At 39.2% G+C, this 21904-nt stretch overlaps 1 protein-coding gene across 4 annotated transcripts in view; it reads right to left on the minus strand.

Moving 5' to 3' along the window:
- Positions 1-2375: 2375 nt before the first annotated feature.
- Positions 2376-21904, minus strand: part of negr1 (neuronal growth regulator 1) — a 360903-nt gene continuing 341374 nt past the window's right edge. For all 4 annotated transcript variants that reach the window (XM_064990536.1, XM_064990534.1, XM_064990535.1 and 1 more), the window contains one exon: positions 2376-10131. In XM_064990536.1, the coding sequence (XP_064846608.1) occupies positions 10031-10131 (101 nt within the window). In that variant the 3' untranslated portion in view covers positions 2376-10030. The remainder of the gene's footprint in view (positions 10132-21904) is intronic.

Raw genomic sequence — 21904 nt, forward strand, 5'->3', positions numbered from 1 at the left:
TTTATCAGATCATCAAGAACTTCAAGGAGAGCGGTTCAATTGTTGTGAAGAAGGCTTCAGGGCGCCCAAGAAAGTCCAGCAAGCGCCAGGACCGTCTCCTAAAGTTGATTCAGATGCGGGATTGGGGCATCACCAGTACAGAGCTTGCTCATGAATGGCAGCAGGCAGGTGTGAGTGCATCTCCATGCACAGTGAGGCGAAGACTTTTGGAGGATGGCCCGGTGTCAAGAAGGGCAGAAAACTTCACTCCAGGATAAACATCAGGAACAGACTGATATTCTGCAAAAGCTACAGGTATTGGACTGCTGAGGACTGGGGTATATTCCATATTCTCTGATGAATCCCTTTTCCGATTGTTTGGGGCATCCGGAATGAAGCTTGTCCGGAGAAGACAAGGTGAGCGCTACCCTCAGTCCTGTGTCATGTCAACAGTAAAGCATCCTGAGACCATTCGTGTGTGGGTTTGCTTCTCAGCCAAGGGAGTGGGCTCACTCACAATTTTGCCTAAGAACACAGCCATGAATAAAGAATGGTACCAACACATCCTCCGAATGGCAACTTCTCCCAACCATCCAGGAACAGTTTGGTGACTGAACATTGCCTTTTCCAGTATGATGGAGCACCTTGCCATAAGGCAAAAGTGATAACTAAGTGGCTCGGGGAACAAAACATCAACATTTTGGGTCCATGGCCAGGAAACTCCCCAGACCTTAATCCCATTGAGAACTTGTGGTCAATCCTCAAGAGGCTGGTGGACAAACAAAACCCCACAAATTCTGACAATTTCCAAGCATTGATTATGCAAGTATGGGCTGCCATCAGTCAGGATGTGGCCCAGAAGTTAATTGACAGCATGCCAGTGCAGATTGCAGAGGTCTTGACAAAGAAGGGTCAACACTGCAAATATTGATTCTTTGTATCAACTTCATGTAATTGTCAATAAAAGCCTTTGACACTTAAGAAATGCTTGTAATTATCCTTCAGTATTCCATAGAAACATCTGACAAAAATATCTAAAGACACTGGAGGTGCAACTTTGTGGAAATTAATATTTGTGTCATTCTCAAAACTTTTTGCCACGACTGTATGTCCATTACATGTAATCCGAAGAAAAATCTATTTAAATTACAGATTGTAATGCAACAAAATAGGAAAAATGCCAAGGGGATGAATACTTTTGCAAGGCACTGTAATCTTTATAAAAGTACATTTTTTCTTATATCTGCAAATACGATGACAGATTCACGCAACGCATTTACTATATAGGTGATCTTTCCACCCCTACTCTGGTTCATGGTGGTATGCAAACCCACAACCTTCTGGCCCGCAGTCCTGAGCATGAACAATATTCCGGCGTTGCCATGTAATGCTTATGGGACGAAGAAGAGTTTCTAAAAGTAAATATCTAACGCTCTAGTCCGTCCAACAAGTGAGTGTAAATGCTGACAATGTTTCTGCTATCCACTTGTTTGAATTATTATTTTGGGTATAGGGGAGAGTCATTTGTGTTTTCTGTTCAAGCGTTCGGTGACGGTTTAGGTCAAATACATTTTGCTGAAGGGCCATCCACTTTAATTTCAGAGAGGTCTGATTTTCTCCATTTAACCCTTAATTTAAATAACATTCACTCCCCAACACAACAAAATGTGGAAGAGGTGAAGGGGTGTGAAAACCTTTTGAAGACACTGTATATATTTCTGCCGAGACGCACTTTTAAAAGGTATAGTGCGAGATTGTGGCAATAGTGCGATATTTCTATTTACCCAGATGACTCTGGTTGTGTTACAACATAAACCAAATAATAAAGTACATTTCCTTGACAAACAGTGCATATGCAAAGAATGATGATTTGTGCTTTATGTGGGCTGGTTGGGATATATGGAAAGGGGGGAAACAACATGGTAACTACTAATGGTAATTACTAGCTAATTACCTGGTAAATACGTAGTTATTACCATCTTATTACCCAGTTATTACCGACGTGGTACCATGATTATATACTCCTCTCCCTCAGAAGCCACTTGTGAATTTGATAGCTTTAACACAATTCCACTTCTATATAGATGTTGGCTAAAGCGGATCTGATTGAATAGAGTCAATGGTTTGGAATAATTATTGCTCTATGCACCTACAGAATAGCTGTGAAACCATGGCAGTTTTTTAATCGTGGGGGATCTACAGAGTGTGATGTAGACTTCATCAGTATGAAATTCAGCCTTGTTGGAGGTACTCTTCATACCTGAGCACCTAAAATCTAGGTAGACAAATGTTGCATACATTTCTCTGTGAAATAACAACGTGCACAGTGTCAGTGTCTCTGGTGACAGTGGCCCAAAAGTCACTTCACTGCTCAAATCAGACAATACAGAGCATCCTACAGTTCCATCATAAACTGCCATTTATTAGTATCAAACCACTGCTACAAAAATTACATCAAACATGATGAAAATTAACTTGCATACGTGCTATACACAATGTAAGCTTTAAAGTAATTAAAGTACATAATTTTTTTTGTTGTTGACAAATATCAATATATATCAATGCCACTTAAAGCCATATATGTCATTCCAGTGATCTAGAGCCTATAAATATACAACTATATCCCTGGTGGCTAAAGGACCTTCATACACATTTGAGTAAAGATAACCATTTCAAAATTCTCATCACAAAATTTTATAAATGATGATTTGAGGATGAAATAAATTGCCACATTTTTTAATCTACACAAATATTTTTTGTTATGGTGTAACCATCTACTCCACATAATCATCAACATTGTTGTAAAAAAAGGATATCATGAAATAAACATATGTACAGAGAGAAAGATATATAAGACAAGGAAATGCTGCACCTCATATTTCGAAGACCCCAGTATCAGAGATTATTGGGAAATAGACTTGCTAATTGGAAATTCGTGACAGGCACACAAAAAATTCTATATTTTAGAGTACAGTGCACGATTTTCAATCACAGATAAATATGGTAGGTTACTTAAGACAGATAAAATAGGAAGGAGGTTGGTCAGTGTATAACGCGAATGTCTAGCAACCCAAAGGTTGCGTGTTTGAATTTCATCCCGACAACTTTTGAATTTCAGCTACTTTTCAACTACTTAGCAAGTTAGCTAACCCTTCCCCTAACCTTTAACCTAATTCCCCATATTAACCCTAAACTTAACCCTTAACTAATTAGCTAGCATGTTACCTAACCTCTAACCCTAGCCCCTAACTCTAACCTTAACTCCTAAGCCTAATCTTAACCCCTAGTCTAGCTAACATTAGCCACCTAGCTAGTCAAGCTAACGTTAGCCACAACAAATTGGAATTCGTATAATGTACACAAATGCGTTATGAAGAAGATTGTGTAATACACATTAAATGTGTGGTGATGAAAATCTTGTAATACAAACAAAAAAGTGTATTCTTCGTGTGCATGTCACGAATTCTGAATAAATAATGATAGTGTGTTGATTTTGAAAGGTTGCCTGGGTGAAAAAGCAAATCGTTGTCTACTCTGTGCTTCATTCCATAGAATCTAATGGTTCAGTGAAATGTCATAAATGGTTCCCTCTTACACTCAACATCATGTGGTTGTTGGTTATGATTAAATCAATGATTTAAAGATCATCATGGCAAGAACTCAGGAATTGCCAAGTCATTCAGTATGAAACAATAAAATGTGCCATCAGAGGCACAATAACAAAAAACTAATTAGATTTTACTGTATTTAGTTTCATAGTGATATTTTTTTATACAACACCCTGCTTGGTCCTTTTTGAAACTGACAATTGCTCTCAAAGTTTACATAAAAACATTTCTCACTGTGCGATTCAGTCATCAACTGCACATGGAGACTATCTATGATTAGATAGCTTGCTTTAAAATGTAGCATTATCGGAGTCTCTGCATCAGTGCCTTGCTAACTTATTTTCCAGCTCAGTGAAAGTATTGAGGGAGAGATTGACAAATACTTCATAGTATGCCTTTTAAAGCCACACGTTCCACTTTTTAGCAGCTATTGTACTGTCGAAAAGGATACTATCAACAGTGAGATACATTCATGCCACTCACAAATAAAAATGGACAATTTGAAAAGTTCAAGACAGATGCTGCAAACCAGATATATATATTTTTTACATTACTATTTTCCACCACACAATGCTGTATGAAGACTCGCCTGAAGATCAGTTATCAAAAATGTAGAAGGGGTCTGTGGCTTGGGTTGACAGGGGCGAGGAGAGCTCTTGCCTGCTGTGCTACAAGCGTATTCACTGAGTTGAATGTGAGTACTTTAAAAACAGAGGTTTTTACTCAGTATGCTGCTCAGGGAGTGGACACAGAGGGCCCGGGCAGGCAGCACCTCCAGCGTTTGACAAAATCGGCCAGTAAAAATTGACAAAGGCACAGGAAGGATTTTATTAACCGCAGGGTCAGAGGAATCGCCTCTCTCAGAACGGCTCTGGCCGTCTCCATTCACTCAGCCAACAGATTCCTTTGTGAAGAGCCAGGCAAAAGCAAGAGAGAAAGAGGCCGGACAGCATCCTAATCATCTCGATAAACAACAGTATATCCTCTCATACTGCTAATCAAGCAATAGCAAGTTGTTCGAGGACAAGAAATAAACTGTTTTCAATACTCAAAGCCTGAGTAACAGTCACCAATGTAAATTCTCAAATTTTGACATAGCATAAACAGGTTTAAAATAACTCTTCCAGGTCATTTAGTCTAAGTATGATTGTATAACCGGCGCCAGTGTGCTAGGTTAGCGTAAAAGCTTTGCCTCCCTGAACTTGCCTCTGACTGGGCTTGAACCAGCGTCCTCTATCTCGCAACACACGTGACCGCCCGCATGACAAAATATAAACTGTTCTACCTATACAGAAGATGCGCCATCGGGGATATTTCAAGCTAGCTGTGGAGTGAGGTTATGGTATGTTCTTAACTTCGTTACACGTGTTTTACAAGACAATAGAAGACTTACAAACGATGCTGTTATAATTACTGTTTAATTACTGTTAATTAGTGAGTGTTGATGAAATAACAATCGGGAGTGGCCACGCACTTCGGTTTTGGCACTGTGATTCAATGGACATTATTCTACTTTTGGGGTCTGAAAACTTCACTAATTGTAGAGAGAGTCTGATAAATGACTAACACGTCAAATACTTTTCTATCCATTGGCAGCTGGTATGACGAGTTTTGTCTGCTTGAAAGGCAATAGCTCAGATGCACAATAAAATGACCCCAGGAATTGAAAGAACATCGCTCAGAGATGCACAACAACGATATAACATAAAAAATCATATCTTTCCTGAGGTCTGAGTATTGTGGAGTAATTTTTTAATTAGACAAGTCAGTTAAGAGCAAATTCTTATTTTACAATGGCCTACACCGGCCATACCCACCCCTTACCCGGACGATGCTGGGCCAATTGTGCACCGCCCTATGGGACTCCTGATCACGGTCAGGATCGAACAAGGGTCTGTAGTGACACCACTAGCACTGGGATGCAGTGCCTTAGACCACTGCGCCACTCAGGAGCCATGCAGGGATAATCAGTAATCAATAAAAACACACTTAAATAAGGTTTGCCCATGCTCTCATTGACTTCCTATAACGATGTGGATTGATTTCTGCTGAGGATGCTTTAGACTAACTGACTGTTGTTTTACTGAATTTTGCTTGGAATGTAACTATTACACTATCTACAAGAAATAAACTGTTTTCACAGCATACTGCAATGAAACACTGTATGAAGCCTGATTATTTATTTTTATTTTTTTACATTTTACCACATAAACCCAATACAAGCAAATAGTTGCAGACAAAATGGGGGAAATTATCCACATCTGATCAAATGAGCTTAACCTGCATGTAGCACATTGCTTGGATTATTGAAAAGCTTAATATGACTGGTGATATTGAAGCGATAACATACAGCAAATTCAAGATATGGAATGATTAAGCAATCATGAACCTTTTGATATTGTTGAAATACTTATGCCCTGTAAATTACCCTTCTCCAAGGGCCTTATCTAGAGGTGCAATAATTGTTTTATAAATGAGGATATGGTATTTAATGTATTATTTAAATACTTTAAAGGCACATTCAGTACATTACTTGTTCCCCTTGTGGACTCATTTGACAGCTGTTGTTTCATTATTCAAAACAATGCCTTCTATTCTGTATTCAAAGCGTTGAACATTTAAATTGAGGGATTATCACAATATCAGGTGAGTTGAAGAGCACTCTTTGAAGTCGTCCCCAATACTGCAGTGGTAAAACTCAAGGGAAAAGTCAGAGCTTGGCCTGGTCGTAATTGCATGAATACTTAAATATCCTCTTATCTGAAATGTGAAAGCTGAATGATTTTCTGTTAACAGCTAGCACAGAGACAGGTCACCTTATTCACAGGGGGATAACCTCTGCAGATGTGTGCCAGGGCCTCATTTTTGACAAAGTGAGGAATGAACATGGTTCATTCCTCTTGAAGCCTAATAAACACAACCTTGGTTTTCAAATGTACTCTGATTTGGATTATCCTCTGTTGAAATTACAACTGTTGTTGTGATCCACCTCTTAAAGTTAGAGTGGAAAAGTCATGTTAATTTATCTCTTTGTCAAAAAAGAAACCCAGTTCCTTCCTGTCCAATAAGAAACACTCAATTAAGTTATCCATTGCAAAACATTTTAAAGAGGTTTTTTTTCTGTTGTGTGCCCTAATGAACATGACCCAGATATGTTAGTCTAATTTAAACAGCACAAGCTTTTTACCCAAATGCATACTGGATTGGTATAGTGGACTGTGGCACAGTGGTGTCCGCATCAAACACTGTCTATGAAACATCTCAATAGATGGAGGGGGGAGGCTCATTATTATTTTTTTGTTTACCTGTGCTACAGACAGCTATATCGGTCCGCTAATACGGCACAACTTTTGTGAAGAAAAAAAAATGTGTGTGTTCACACGTGGCAAGTGTTTGCACATTCACTCAAAATATGCACCCAGGGGGGTCCCAGGACCGAGTTTGGAAAACCCTGTTCTAGATAACTTGAAACAGTCTAACCAGGTCTTGTAACTTCAAATTGCCTAGGCTAGCTATTGCTTGCCAACTTCATTCACCAATTAGCTTCAGCTGGCTGGTGTGGGACTCTGGCAGAGTTGGTTTGACTTTGGATAGCCTATCTTTGGGGCTAGTTAGGATCTGTCTAAAAATTACACAATGTAAATGGGGCAATGTTTTTATGTTGGACACCTTTAAGTCTCATTAAATGCTTTCAATATTTGTATATTCATTTCTACAATGTATTGTTGGTCAAGAGGTTAAGTTTTTGAAATTCGGAGCTATTGAAATGCCCTATAGGGATATCGAAGTCGAACCAAATTGACCATGGGCATTAAGATCGGTCCGTGTGCAGCTGCACTCTGAATTGATGATTACTTGAGTGCTGCCAGCTGTGGGCAGGATTGAAATGAATCCAACCCAAGGAAAACCTTTACGGTACCCTTCATTCCGTTACATACATTTTTTTCCTAACATCTCGCAAATCTAGGATTTGGACAAGACTGACTTTATGACCAAAATTATCCTATTTACTCAAATCGATACCGCATAGGCTGTTTTTAAAAGGAGAAGTTTGTTTTTAGGGGCAGTTGCTCTTTAACTCAAATGTGTAATTTTAAGTCTGTTAACATCAGGAAACATCAGGAAATTGCAAATAATAGTGACTATATAAATGGTCTTGGTTAATGCCAAATTGTATAATCAAAAATAATGAACACAGTACATTTTACATGAAGAAATAATTCCATGTTCTGAGCTGCTTAGACAGGCAACCAACACACTCCATGCTGTCACCAATGTGCCACTCTTACTAAGACTTGAAAATAGCAACACAGTATTGTCACATAAATACTCAAGTTAGATTCAAACAAAACACAAATGGATGTAGCCTGGTGAGTTTTAGTATGCAATGCTCTTTTTTTGTCATAGAGCTGAAACATTCTTAAAACTGGTTTTACCCATAAAAGTATTGATTATTTGTAAACTGGCCACCTTAAAACACAGGTTAATTTTGACATGCAGCACAATCATACTCTCTGCACATCATCAAACAAGTGTGTGAAAACTAAACTACACACCGGCTCTACCAATAAGATCAAAAGGAATCCTATTTTCTCCAAATATACACACAATTTACTCATTTCTATAATACTGTTATATTGGTTCACACCACCTCAGTTTCAAAAATTAGATAATTAGATTGCAAACAACTCTTTTTTAATCTATTGTTTTGACAAGAATCAACAACAGTGATGGCATCTAAATTAATTGACAACATTAAAAACTATGCCATACTGTGCTTCATTGAAATAATTTCACATATCCAGATTCACGTTTTAAATCGTTTTTTTGTTGTTGTTTTTTTTACAGTGTTTTCACAAAGGAAGATAATAAATATATTTCTGACCCATTTTGCATCATACTTACATTTAAACAAGATTATATGGTGCAGTATTTTCATATACCACAAAACAGGCTGAAATCAATTCCAGTAAAAACAAAATAATAAAAACAGAAAATTAATCAAACAAAAATGTCTTCACTATATATTTTAAAAACAAAACACTACACAATCAAAAATAACAGCAAGTACAGTATTTGTGCTTTCAGATTTATATCTCGATGGCTATGTTGTCTCCGGTTTTATAGTACACGTTTTGTTCATTAGACCAATCTGTGTTTTAAGAAGTTGGCAGACATAATTCCCTTGTCCTGTGGAAGATATGATTCATAAAACTCAAACTGAAACACATCATAATGCATAAATCCTCTTTATCCTCCATTTACCAATCCCATTTTGGTTATTTAAATGTTTGATCTTAAATTAGAAGGCTAATGTTATTTGTCAATTTCGGGATGGAATGTATTTCCATTTGTCTAGATACATAATTAGTCAGTGTCAAATGTTGTCTTAAACATTACTATATTGGAAGATCTTTACTAATACCTAAGTATCCCTTCATCAGAGGTCTTCCTCTTCATGTTCAGGACCTCTGTAAACTTGTAAACGCATCTCTCTCAAACCATAGAAATACAAATGAAAAACTGTAAACTTATACTGTATTGTCCTCAGAGAGGAACACTGTCTTCCCTTCAGTATTGAAAATGAGTGAGCTGTTTTCTGATGAAATGGTAATTATGTAAATTATATTACCCCCCCAGACTACAGTATGTTACCAGTACTAACGTAAACGCTTGCTACTCTGGTCACTACCTGGTCAAATATGAGTGTCAAGTTATATCATACATTTAGGACCCCTGCGTGAAAATAAAGAGTACTATTCCAATAGTCAAAAGAGGAAAAATAATTTGGGACAGAGAACATGTTATGGGGGTGTGTTGAAAGGCTCTGCATTCAAATAGAATATGGCCAAGATCAAATATGTCTGAAATGTTCCCTTTCCAATGTCTATTGTGCAGCATTTCAGCTATTGTATTATTATAATAGCACATCTCACAATATGTCATCATTCTACCATGCTCTAACCTTAAATTGTAATGAATGGTATCTAAAATGATGCTTTCCTTTTTAACCCTGTATACTTTCAATACTGGCCACAACATTGGTATGGAAATGATGCATTGATGTATTGAGGGACACACAATGGCATCTTTTGAGCCATTTACAAAAACTGAGATGAAAATGTCAATTTCCGCATCACTACCTCCTGGTGAGAGAATAATAAAATAACTCATTTCGGAGCTTTCATGGTCTTTGAAAGGGGACAATGAGCACTGATTCACAAAGTGGACAATCAAAATAAAAAAAACTAACAATTTTTAAGTATTTACATGATGAGAAATTCAACAGAAATAAAACGATCATCCCCACATAAGTAATGCTGATTATATCCCACACTGCTTTCAACAAACTGTACTAGATTTGATCCAGACATGAGCATTGTCAAAGGATTCATAAATGCTTGAAGGGCTCTTTACAGTCATTGTGTATGGCTGCCCTTCCACTAGTACACACTGATGAAGGAGGAGAGAGCCAGGATCAGGTACCGACAGGCCAGCAGGACTTCCGCTCTTCCTGTACTCCCATACGGCGCAGTGTTTGGCGCTGCAGGCAGGAAACAAGAGACACACTGATTAGTATGATTGCACTTTCACCACACCACACCTCTTTTTTGTTCAGTCATTTGTTTCAGTCGCTAGCAAACCACCAATAACTGCTACCGTTTACCTAAGCTCTTATGAAGAGTGTGAGTTAGATGACAAACAAATCCATTCTGTTCCAAGAAACAATGTTCTTGCTGTGTTAAGTCACTCTTAAAACCCTGCATTTTGACATCTCAATTCATGTTTAAACCATATTCCATTCCCTCTATTGAGTCCTTTTATACATGTGGAAACATACATGTGACTCTCATATTGACACAGTAGGTAAAAGAGGTAACAGGGAACGAGGAGAGGAGGAAAAGAAGCAACTAATTCTACTTGAATGTGGCGTTTGAATGTGCTAGTCAGAAACAGCTGTGCTCTCTGCTTTCTAAGGAAATTATGATCCTGACCAGTGGAAAGAACCCAAAATAGCCAGACTACAGTATGTTACCAGTACAAACGTAAACACTTGCTACTCTGTTCACTGCCTGATCAAATACGAGTGTCAAGTATATATCACACATTTAGGACCCCTGCCTGAAAAGAAAGATGACTAATCCAATAGTCAAAAGAGGAAAAATACTTTGGGACAGACACATTTTATGAGGGTGTGATGAAGGGCTCTGCATTTAAATAGAATATGGCCAAGATCAAATACACTCTTAAAAGGCTGCATTTTGACATCTCAATGAATGTTTCAACCATATTCCTTCCCTCTATTGAGTTCTTTCATGTATGCGGAAACACACGTGTGACTGATATTGACACCGTAGGTAAAATAGGCAACAAGGGAAGAAGGAGAGGAGGGAAGGAAGCAACAAATGCTACATGAATGTGGTATTTGAATGTGTTAATCAGACACAGCTGTGCCATCTGCTGTTTCCAAGGCAATTCTGATCCTGACCAGTGGACACTGGTACAGTGGTGCTTCATGAGCAAACACATCTCTCTGGTCTCTGGAGAGATGCTTCAGAGCAGGAGGGAATGGAAAGGCTTTCATTTGGAGGGAGGGGGAGGATCACACACAGACACACACACACACGTGCTACCCGGCAGGCTCAGCTCTACCTGGGGAAATCATGTGGCCACAGCCCATCACAGTAGGGTGCCTCTATTTACACACCTATGTAATTAGTTCAGAATGTAATTCCTCCGATGTGGACTTTGGTTTGCATATACATACTGCACTGGTGTATACGCAAGTAGTTACTTACTCTCTTACACACACACACAAGCAAACACACATTGCAACAACTTCCACAAATGTCTTCAGATTTGTCCACACACATCTGTATTTTATATGTTGAGGATCAATATCATGTTGAGCTGTTGTCAATTTATTTTGTGTTTGAATTCAATAAGATCCTGTAATGGATTATATATCTTAGTGTCATGTGGTGAGTTGCTTAATGACAGGAAAGTGTAGTACATATTTCAATTGGTTGGTGTTCACATAACTTGGTGGTTATTTTTGTGAATTTCAGAAATTTGACAGCAAATGTGAAAAGCTACACATCCCATTTCAGCCTGCTATCTTTCCTGAATTTTGCTCTGGTATTATGCTTGTTGTTTACCTATTACTGTGAAAACTGTACTCTCCAACAAATGGAAAGCAAAAAAAGAAAGGTTTGAATAGAGGAGAGAAAATTGTGCAAATTGTGATGGGGTTTGTAAGATGCATGAGCAGGCTGTGGACTGCAGCCTCTCTCTTTCTCGCTTTGCTCCCATCCATAGCGGAGGATAATGACACAGTTTTCCTGGGCTGCTAGAGCCGAGTTGGTTACCATGGCAACAGCTCATGTCCTGCATGGCCCTATTGCCGGAGCTTGAGTGTGCATTGTGCAGCCATGCTAACAAAATAATTCGGGGGCCATATAAGCAGATCCTCTTCCCCTCCTCGGCTATAGGATTCCTTATCCGAGCTGTGGACATGGCATGGCTGCTGGGTCAAAAGCACAATCAGCGTAATCTCATGTACAATTTTTTTTTAAGCACATGTGCATAATAATAACATCTATCCTGAGTGTTTCTTCTGGTCTACAGTCAAGTGTGCCAACAAACACCATACCTTTCTCTAGCAGAAGTAATTAAAGAGAGTCTATATTACCTGCTTCTAAGCAGTGCTTTATTTTGTGCTTGTTTAATATCCCCCTGCGCCTTTTCTAAACCGGGCATCCATTGTTTTGACTGTGTGGGTTGCAACTTGCCATTTTAATTAACTCCCCAACCAGGATCTGCCTCGAACACGATTCCTCTCAGCTTTTAACATGAAGGGAATGAGAGGGAGGGATGGAGAGGGGAGGGGGAAAGGGAGAGAGAGAGAGAGATAATTGTGCATGTACATCAGCAAAGCTACAATGAAGCACTAGAATCCAAGACAATATATCACACAGAAAACAAGGCGATGAATCAAGCCTGTTCAGAGAAAAGCGCGTTCTGAAAGGAAATAGGCTAGTGGCACGGCATCCACATTTTTTAGATACCCACACCTGAGGTAGAACAAAACACAACCATGATTTTTTTTCAATCTATAATGTCTCCCATTAATGAAAAGGATGGTTGTGGGAAAAAAATTTACTGCAAAAGTGGTTACATTTATAGCTATTGTGACCTATAAACTCAAAACATCCAGAATGATGCCAGGCTGGAGGGTGGTGGGCCACATAAGCTCATGTTACCCAATATTGCAAGCTCTGATTTTGTCAAAAATTAGGAATACAAATAGTCAATTGTCTGTCCTACATACTCAAACCGAACAACATTAGGATATCTTAATGCCTCCTAGAAATATAGACCTGTAAGCACAGAGATAGAATATGCGGACATATCAAAGTTTTGGCAGCGAGACATCTTTCTAAGTCAAAGTTGCTCTCTTTTAGTGCTGTATGGTCCTGCCTGACAAGAATACATATAGTTACACGTCTTTTGATGATGTGCTATTGTTATCAACTCTAAAAATGAAATCAAATTAAATTATATTTGTCACATGCGGCGAATACATAAAAAAATAGAGGAGAGCCGCACACTCTAGGAGCTCAGATGCAAAAATATGTATGTCCAAAGTTTCGAGAGACAAGCTGTTTTCATCAGGGCATAATGACAAACACTGCGGGATGACTCATTTATATAGTGTCAAAAGACACACAGGTGTCTATAATCATGGCCGGGTGTGGGCTGATATCATTGGTTAATTCTCATATATTAAAATAGTATAAAAAAACATAAATGGATAGTTTCCAATCATAGATACAATTTGGATACATAAGCCTACAAACATTTACAATAGCAAAATCACAAGAAGCACAAGATTATTCGGCTTCAGATCAAAGTCTACGTTGAGACCGAAGGGAGCAAGGGTCTTTAAATTAAAGATCCAGTCAGCCTCTCATTTCAACAATAAATTGTTGAGGTCACCCCATCTTCTAGGGAGGGTGACATGTTCGAAATTACTTGTGTAATGCACAAAGTAGATGTCCTAACAGACTTGCCAAAACAATAGATAGTTAACCAGAAATTTGTAAACTTCTGACGCCATCTGTATATACAGTTGAAGTCGGAAGTTTACATACACTTAGGTTGGAGTCATTAACTTGTTTTTCAACCACCTCACAAATTTCTTGTTAACAAACCATAGTTTTGGCAAGTCGGTTAGGATATCTACTTTGTGCATGACACAAGTAATTTTTCCAACAATTATTTACAGACAGATTATTTCACTTATAATTCACTGAATCACAATTCCAGTGGGTCAGAAGTTTACATACACTAAATTGACTGTGCCTTTAAATAGTTTGGAAAATTCCAGAAAATTATGTAATGGCTTTAGAACCTTCTGATAGGCTAATTGACATAATTTGAGTCAATTGGAGGTGTTTACCTGCAGATGTATTTCAATGCCTACCTTCAAACTCAGTGCCTATTTTCTTGACTTTATGGGAAAATCAAAAGAAATAAGCCAGGACCTCGTAAAAAAAAACTCCACGAGTCTGGTTCATTCTTGGTAGCAATTTCCAAATGCCTGTAGTTACCACGTTCATATGTATAAAACATAGTATGCAAGTATAAACACCATGGGACCACACAGCCGTCATACCGCTCAGGAAGGAGACGCATTCTGTCTCCTAGAGATGAATGTACTTTGGTATGAAGAGTGCAAATCAATCCCAGAACAACAGCAAAGGACCTTCTGAAGATGCTGGAGGAAACCGGTACAAAAGTATCAATATCCACAGGAAAACGAGTCCTATATCGACATAACCTGAAAGGCCGCTCAGCAAGGAAGAAGCCACTGCTCCAAACTGCCATAAAACAGCCAGACGGTTTACAACAGCCGTACTTTTTGGAGAAGTGTCCTCTGGTATGATGAAACAAAAATAGAACTGTTTGGCCATAATGACCATCGTTATATTTGGAGGAAAAAGGCTTGCAAGCCGAAGAACACCATCCCAACCGTGAAGCATGGGAGTGGCAGCTTCATGTTGTGGGGGTGCTTTGCTGCAGGAGGGACTGGTGCACTTCACAAAATAGATGGCATCATGAGGACGGAAAATGATGTGGATATATTGAAGCAACATCTCAAGACATCAGTCAGGTTAAAGTTAAAACCTCGACAGTATCGGTGTTCCCCCCGCAGGACGGTTGAGCTAACATAGGCTAAGTAACAAGAACATTTTCCAGGACAAAAACATATCTGATATTGACAGAAAGCTTAAATTCTTGTTAATCTAACTGCACTGTCCAATTTACAGTAGCTATTACAGTGAAATAATACCATGCTATTGTTTGAGGAGAGTGCACAGTTATGAACTTGAAAATGTATAATAAACCAATTAGGCACATTTGGGCAGTCTTGATACACAATTTTGAACAGAAATGCAATGGCTCATTGGATTAGTCTAAAACTTTGCACATACACTGCTGCCATCACCTCATTATTTAGAAATAACCTTTGATTCATTGCTAGTCCAAAATGGCTGCCTGAATTCAACATAACCTTCCACTGGCTCACTGCATTTCTGATGGGCATAGGGATGTTCCGGTGCACTCTTTTGCTGTTTGGGTTGAGCTGGCACATTAAAAAAAAGTAATATTTTTTTTCTCTTAAAATAAAAAAAACGTCCACTATCCTATCTTGGCTGTCTGCTCTGGAGTTGCCATATGGTGACTGTCAGGAGGAGTGGGCTGTGCCCAACTACACAAGCGGCAATGAGTAAACACAACAAATTAGTTCATGTTTCAGATGCTTTTACTTTGGCTCTTAGTGTCTCTGGCATTCTAGTCCACAACCATTCAGGCAAGAGGGTGGTTAAAGATGTCGGCCACCTGTAGACTCTTGCGGCGGTGTGGCCTCACTGGCAGAGTCCGTAACTCTCCTTCTGATGAGTCTGTGGAAGGCGAGCGCAAAAAAACAGTGTAAGTGGGAGAGTAGGCACTCTGTGGCTGTCTTCCTAACTGCCTCACTTGAGTGAGGTCCAGGCTGCACTTTTGTGCCGGTCGGTTTATTCGGGAATGCTTGCATTTGTGCTGATTAGTAATTCTGCACAGGTGTGTTGGGTGAGCAGACCTGTGGGGCCGACTTCGGCTGGCCCGGTGCTGAAGATAATGCAGCCTTCCACAGTGTTGAACTGAGTGCCGCTGTCCACTGTACTGCAGCCAGTGCCACTGTCTGCTCATCGTACCCTGGTTGAACATAATGAGGTGGGTGGCTCTGTCAATAGTGCTGCACTGGGAGTCCATCAGTCACACCTATACCTTCTCCAAGTCGTCTTCCCAGGTCCTGATGTGGCCGCAGGACAATGTCCATCAGCCTTTGATACAGTGGCTTGGAAATAATTAATTTTCCCTATTTTGTTGCCTTACAACCTGGAATTAAAATTGATTTTGGGGGGGTTTGTATCATTTGATTTACACAACATGCCTACCACTTTGAAGATGCAAAATATTTTTTATTGTGAAACAAACATGAAATAAGACAAAAAAAATGAAAATATGAGCGTGCGTAACTATTCACCTCCCCAAAGTCAATACTTTGTAGAGCAACCTTCTGCTGCAATTACAACTGCAAGTCTCTTGGGTTATGTATTGGCACATCTAGCCACTGTGATGTTTGAATTTTGCCTATTCTTGAAGGCAAAACTGCTCCAGCTCCTTCAAGCTGGATGGGTTCCGCTGGTGTACAGCCATATTTAAGTCATACCACAGATTCTCAATTGGACTGAGGTCTGGGCTTTGACTAGGCCATTCCAAGAAATTTAAATGTTTCCTCTTAAACCACTTGAGTGTGGCTTTAACAGTATGCTTAGGGTCCTTGCCCTGCTGGAAGGTGAACCTCCGTCCCAGTCTCAAATCTCTGGAAGACTGAAGCAGGTTACCCTCAGCAATTTCCCTGTATTTAGCGCCAGACATCATTCCTTCAATTCTGACCAGTTTCCTAGTCCCTGCCAATGATAAACAACATGGTTTTCTCGGGGTGATGAGAGGTGTTGGGTTTGCGCCAGACATAGCGTTTCCCTTGATGGCCAAAAAGCTACATTTTCGACTCATCTGACCAGAGCACTTTCTGACAAGGTAAAAATCTGTCATTCTGCCGCTGAACAAGGCAGTTAACCAACTGTTTCTAGGCCGTCATTGAAAATAAGAATTTGTTCTTAGCTGACTTGCCTAGTTAAATAAGGGTAAAATAAAATACAAAAAATCCATATGTTTGGGAGTCTCCCACATGCCTTTTGGCGAAAACCAAACGTGATTGCTTATTTTTTTCTTTAACCTCTCTGGGATATTCGGGACGGTAGCGTCCCACTCCGCCAACAGCCAGTGAAAGAGCAGGGCGCCAAATTCAAAACAACAAAAATCTCATAATTAAAATTCCTCAAGCATACAAGTATTTCAAATAATTTTAAAGATAGAATTCTCGTTAATCCAGCCACAGTGTCTAATTTTAAAAAGGCTTTACAGTGAAAGCACCACAAACGATTATGTTAGGTCACCACCAAGTCACAGAAAAACACAGCCATTTTTCCAGCCAAAGAGAGGAGTCACAAAAAGCAGAAATATAGATGAAATGAATCACTAACCTTTGATGATCTTCATCAGATGACACTCATAGGACTTCATGTTACACAATACATGTATGCTTTGTTCGATAAAGTGCATATTTATATCCAAAAATCTAATTTCACACTGGTGTGTTATGTTCAGTAGTTCCAAAACACGCAGTGATATTGCAGAGCCACATCAATTTACAGAAATACTCATAATAAACATTGATAAAAGATACAACTATCATACATGGAACTTTAGATAAACTTCTCCTTAATGCAACCGCTGTGTCAGATTTAAAAAAAAACGCAAAAAGCATACCATGCAATAATCTGAGTACGGCGCTCAGAAACCAAAACAGCCAAAGAGATATCCGCCATGTTGTGGAGTCAACATCAGTCAGAAATAGCATTATAAATATTCCTTTACCTTTGATTCTCCCCATCAGAATGCACTCCCAGGAATCCCAGTTCCACAATAAATGTTTGATTTGTTTGATAACATGTATGTCCAAATACCTCCTTCTGTTAGTGCGTTTGGTAAACAAATCCAAATGAGCCGAAAGGTCGGACAAAAAGTCCTAAACGTTATATTACAGGTAGTAGAAACATGTCAAACGAAGTATAGAATCAATCTTTAGGATGTTTTTATCATAAATCTTCAATAATGTTCCAACCGGAGAATTCCTTTGTCTGTAGAAAAGCAATGGAACGAAAGCTAACTTTCACATGACCGCGCGTAACGAGTTCGTGGAAATCTGCCAGACACCTGGCTCAATCCCTTCTCCTTCGGCCACCCTTCACAGTAGAAGCATCAAACAAGGTTCTAAATTATGTTGACATCTAGTGGAAGCCTTAGGAAGTGCAAAATTACCCCACAGACACTGTATATTGGAATGGCAATGAGTTGAAAAACTACAAACCTCAGATTTCCCACTTCCTGGTTGGATTTTTCTCAGGTTTTCACCTGCCGTATGAGTTCTGTTATACTCACAGACACCATTCAAACTGTTTTAGAAACTTCAGAGTGTTTTCTATCCAAATACACCAATTATATGCATATTCTAGCTTTCATGGCTGAGTAGCAGGCAGTTTACTCTGGGTACCTTTTTCATCCAAGCTACTCAATACTGCCCCCCACTCACCAAGAAGTTAAGCAATGGCTTTTTCTGGCCACTCTTCCGTAAAGCCAAGCTATGTGGAGTGTACGGCTTAAAGTGGTCCTATGGACAGATACTCCAATCTCTGCTGTGGAGCTTTGCAGCTCCTTCAGGGTTATCCTTTCTCTCTTTGTTGCCTCTCTGATTAATGCCCTCCTAGGCCTCGTCCATGAGTGTATGTGGGCGGCCCTCTCTTGGCAGGTTTGTGGTGGTTCCATATTCTTTCCATTTTTTTATAATGATTTCTTGGTGCTCCGTGGGATGTTCAAAGTTTCTGACATTTTTTAAATATTTTTTCTCCACAACTTTGTCCCTGACCTGTTTGGAGAGATCCTTGGTCTTCATGGTGCAGCTTGCTTGGTGGTGCCCCTTGCTTAGTGATGTTGCAGATTCTGGGGCCTTTCAGAACAGGTGTACAGTTGACGTCAGAAGTTTACATACATACATTTTTGCCAGGCCTTATTTTATGTAAAAAAACAAAACATCTATCAACCTATACAGTACATGCCCTGCGTAGTATCCTTGACCCCCTGTATGTGGCGTGAGCAGAGAACTGGAACTATGCTGTTTCATTTGGAATGAAAATGGTCAAGAAAACACTAAATCAATTGGAGCTATGAAGATCTTGAAATACTATATTTTGTCTGATGGACCCCTCCAATGCTAAGGCTTCTCTGAGCTGCTGATGATTCATGCTTGGAGTTGTTTGTGTCTCCAGGCTGTCATGGTGGCTCCATGAGCAGTAGCATCCCTATCCCCCTGTGGATGGGCTCCTCGAGCTCTTGAGTGAGGAGTTCAATGTCAGTGGTTTTTGGTTCCCCTGCCACCCCAAGAGAAAGCCCCATGAGACCCATCTGAGCCAGGACTGAACCTAAATCCACACATCCACTGCAAACCTGGCTAAAAATCCTCACACACTCACCATCTACCACATTGTCTCACTCAGAGTACACCAAACCCTTACAGTAAATTGTGCTTTCTAGTATTACATTCACTCTCACAGTATACTCTTACATAGTAGTGCATACTCCCACAGCATAGCAATGCATATTCACCGTCAGTCTTAGTGTCTCAAAAGCAGTGGTATATAACGTAGGCTACCACAACATTCACAGCCCAACAAGAGTAATTTACAGACTGCGGGAATGGTTCAAATGCCATTTGTTTTCATTTTTTATGCTCTTGCCCTTCTGATTTGGTTTGGCTTGTGACCTTACACACTACAGCAATACAGTATACTATTGTTTGAATAGCAACTTTAATAGCATATTTAATAATAATTTAAGTGTTTCTTAAATTCACAAATGTCAAAGTAGTGTCCAAATTCCAAAACCATACATATTGTTTGTTGAAAGTACATAAAGTAGCTTACTTTACATTGACTTGCTTCCAAATTATTTACTTTAGATGTGGTAACTCCACAAAACACAAAATTCAAATCTCTACTAAACTTTGTATCTCAACATTTTAAATTGAAAATCAAGTTGCACATCTTGCTTATTCAAAACACAGCCTGCATTGGGAATAAACGTAGTGAGTCTGTTCAATCTGGATTGATCATTGTGAAAGCAAAGGTTTTCAGTAGTGGCATAATTATCATATTACTTGAGTGCTTTGGCAAAATCCGTTAGATGTTAGGAGCCTAATGAAATGCATTGGGACACAAATTAAATGCGTCAGCACTGAAGTTAATGTTGTAGATGTAATGAGTACAGCCTCATTTTGGGCCTCGCTCTTCTAAACTCTATCTTTCTCCCTCTCCTCTTTCTCTCTGTCTCTCTCTCACTCTCGTTTAATGTTTGTTATGCATTTTTTTTCTCTGAGGGAGCCTGGTCCAAGCCCTCAGATGTGCTGAGTCAGATATCACTTAACTCACGGCCCCTTATGATGACAGCTCCAACTGGCTGTGAAGGATTCCTTATGGGACATCAACACCACTATGCATCCTCAAGAAATGAGCTATCAACAGTCTGGATCGGATCTGAACTCAAGCCAAGAGGTATCCCTTTCCCTCCCTCCTTCCTCTCACCCGTCCTGTCCCTTTACCTGCATGGATCAAATGTACCTCAAGTCTACTTTTTAAGCCATGCATCTGTATTATGATAAAGGTGACTTGTTATTATCTATTTGTACTATTTGATGGTAGGGTTAATATCAGAATGGGGGATTAGAGTGCTGATGGACTTACAAGATAACTTTATCATCCGAGGTTGGGCATATTTTATTGTAGTTATGGTAATTTGAGCCTGGCTAGAATAATATTTATTTCTGGACAACTTTGCACAAGGGTATTAATCACAGTCTGGATTTGCTTGGATGGACATTTGCAGAACACATCAATATATAGTATAGGCAGGTGTGTTCCTTTCCAAATCATGTCTAATAAATTGAATTTACCACAGGTGGACTCCAATCAAGATGTAGAAACATCTCAAGGATGATCAATGGAAACAGGATGCACCTGAGCTCAATTTTGAGTCTCATTGCAAAGGGTCTGAATACTTGTTTCAAAAATTTGCTAAAACGTCTAAAAACCTGTTTCCGCTGTGTTTGGGGTATTGTGTGTATAGATTGATGAGGAAAACATTTTATTTAATCCATTTTAGAATAAGGATGTAATGTAACAAAATGTGGAAAAAGTCAAGGGGTCTGAATACTTCCTGAATGTACTGTAAATGATTGTACCCAACTGAAAAAAGGGTTTAATCAGATGCCTGGTGATTAGCTTATGATGTGGTCTAATTCTAGGTATTTTGAGTATAGTTAGTTTTTGCAATAGTTGTTTACATGTTGCTGTGCGTTTTGTTGCCAACCTTACTTTGCTACCTGACAACAATGTTTTTTACTTTTTAATTACCGTTTATACTTTTGTTTTTTCCCCTCAACTTTTTTTTCATTCAACTTTTTCTCTTGTCCTTGTGCTCCTAGACCTTAGTGCTGCTTTTGATACCATCGATCACCACATTCTTTTGGAGAGATTGGAAACCCAAATTGGTCTACACGGACAAGTTCTGGCCTGGTTTAGATCTTATCTGTCGGAAAGATATCAGTTTGTCTCTGTGGATGGATTGACCTCTGACAAATCAACTGTAAATTTCAGTGTTCCTCAAGGTTCTGTTTTAGGACCACTATTGTTTTCACTATATATTTTACCTCTTGGGAATGTCATTCGAAAACATACTGTTAACTTTCACTGCTATGCGGATGACACAGCTGTACATTTCAATGAAACATGGTGAAGCCCCAAAATTGCCCTCGCTAGAAGCCTGTGTTTCAGACATAAGGAAGTGGATGGCTGCAAACTTTCTACTTTTAAACTCGGACAAAACAGAGATGCTTGTTCTAGGTCCCAAGAAACAAAGAGATCTTCTGTTGAATCTGACAATTAATCTTAATGGTTGTACAGTCATCTCAAATCAAACTGTGAAGGACCTCGGCGTTACTCTGGACCCTGATCTCTCTTTTGACGAACATATCAAGACTGTTTCAAGGACAGCTTTTTTTTCATCTACGTAACATTGCAAAAATCAGAAAC

Source organism: Oncorhynchus masou, chromosome 16 (genome assembly GCF_036934945.1).
Source record: "Oncorhynchus masou masou isolate Uvic2021 chromosome 16, UVic_Omas_1.1, whole genome shotgun sequence".
Classification (NCBI taxonomy): domain Eukaryota; kingdom Metazoa; phylum Chordata; class Actinopteri; order Salmoniformes; family Salmonidae; genus Oncorhynchus; species Oncorhynchus masou.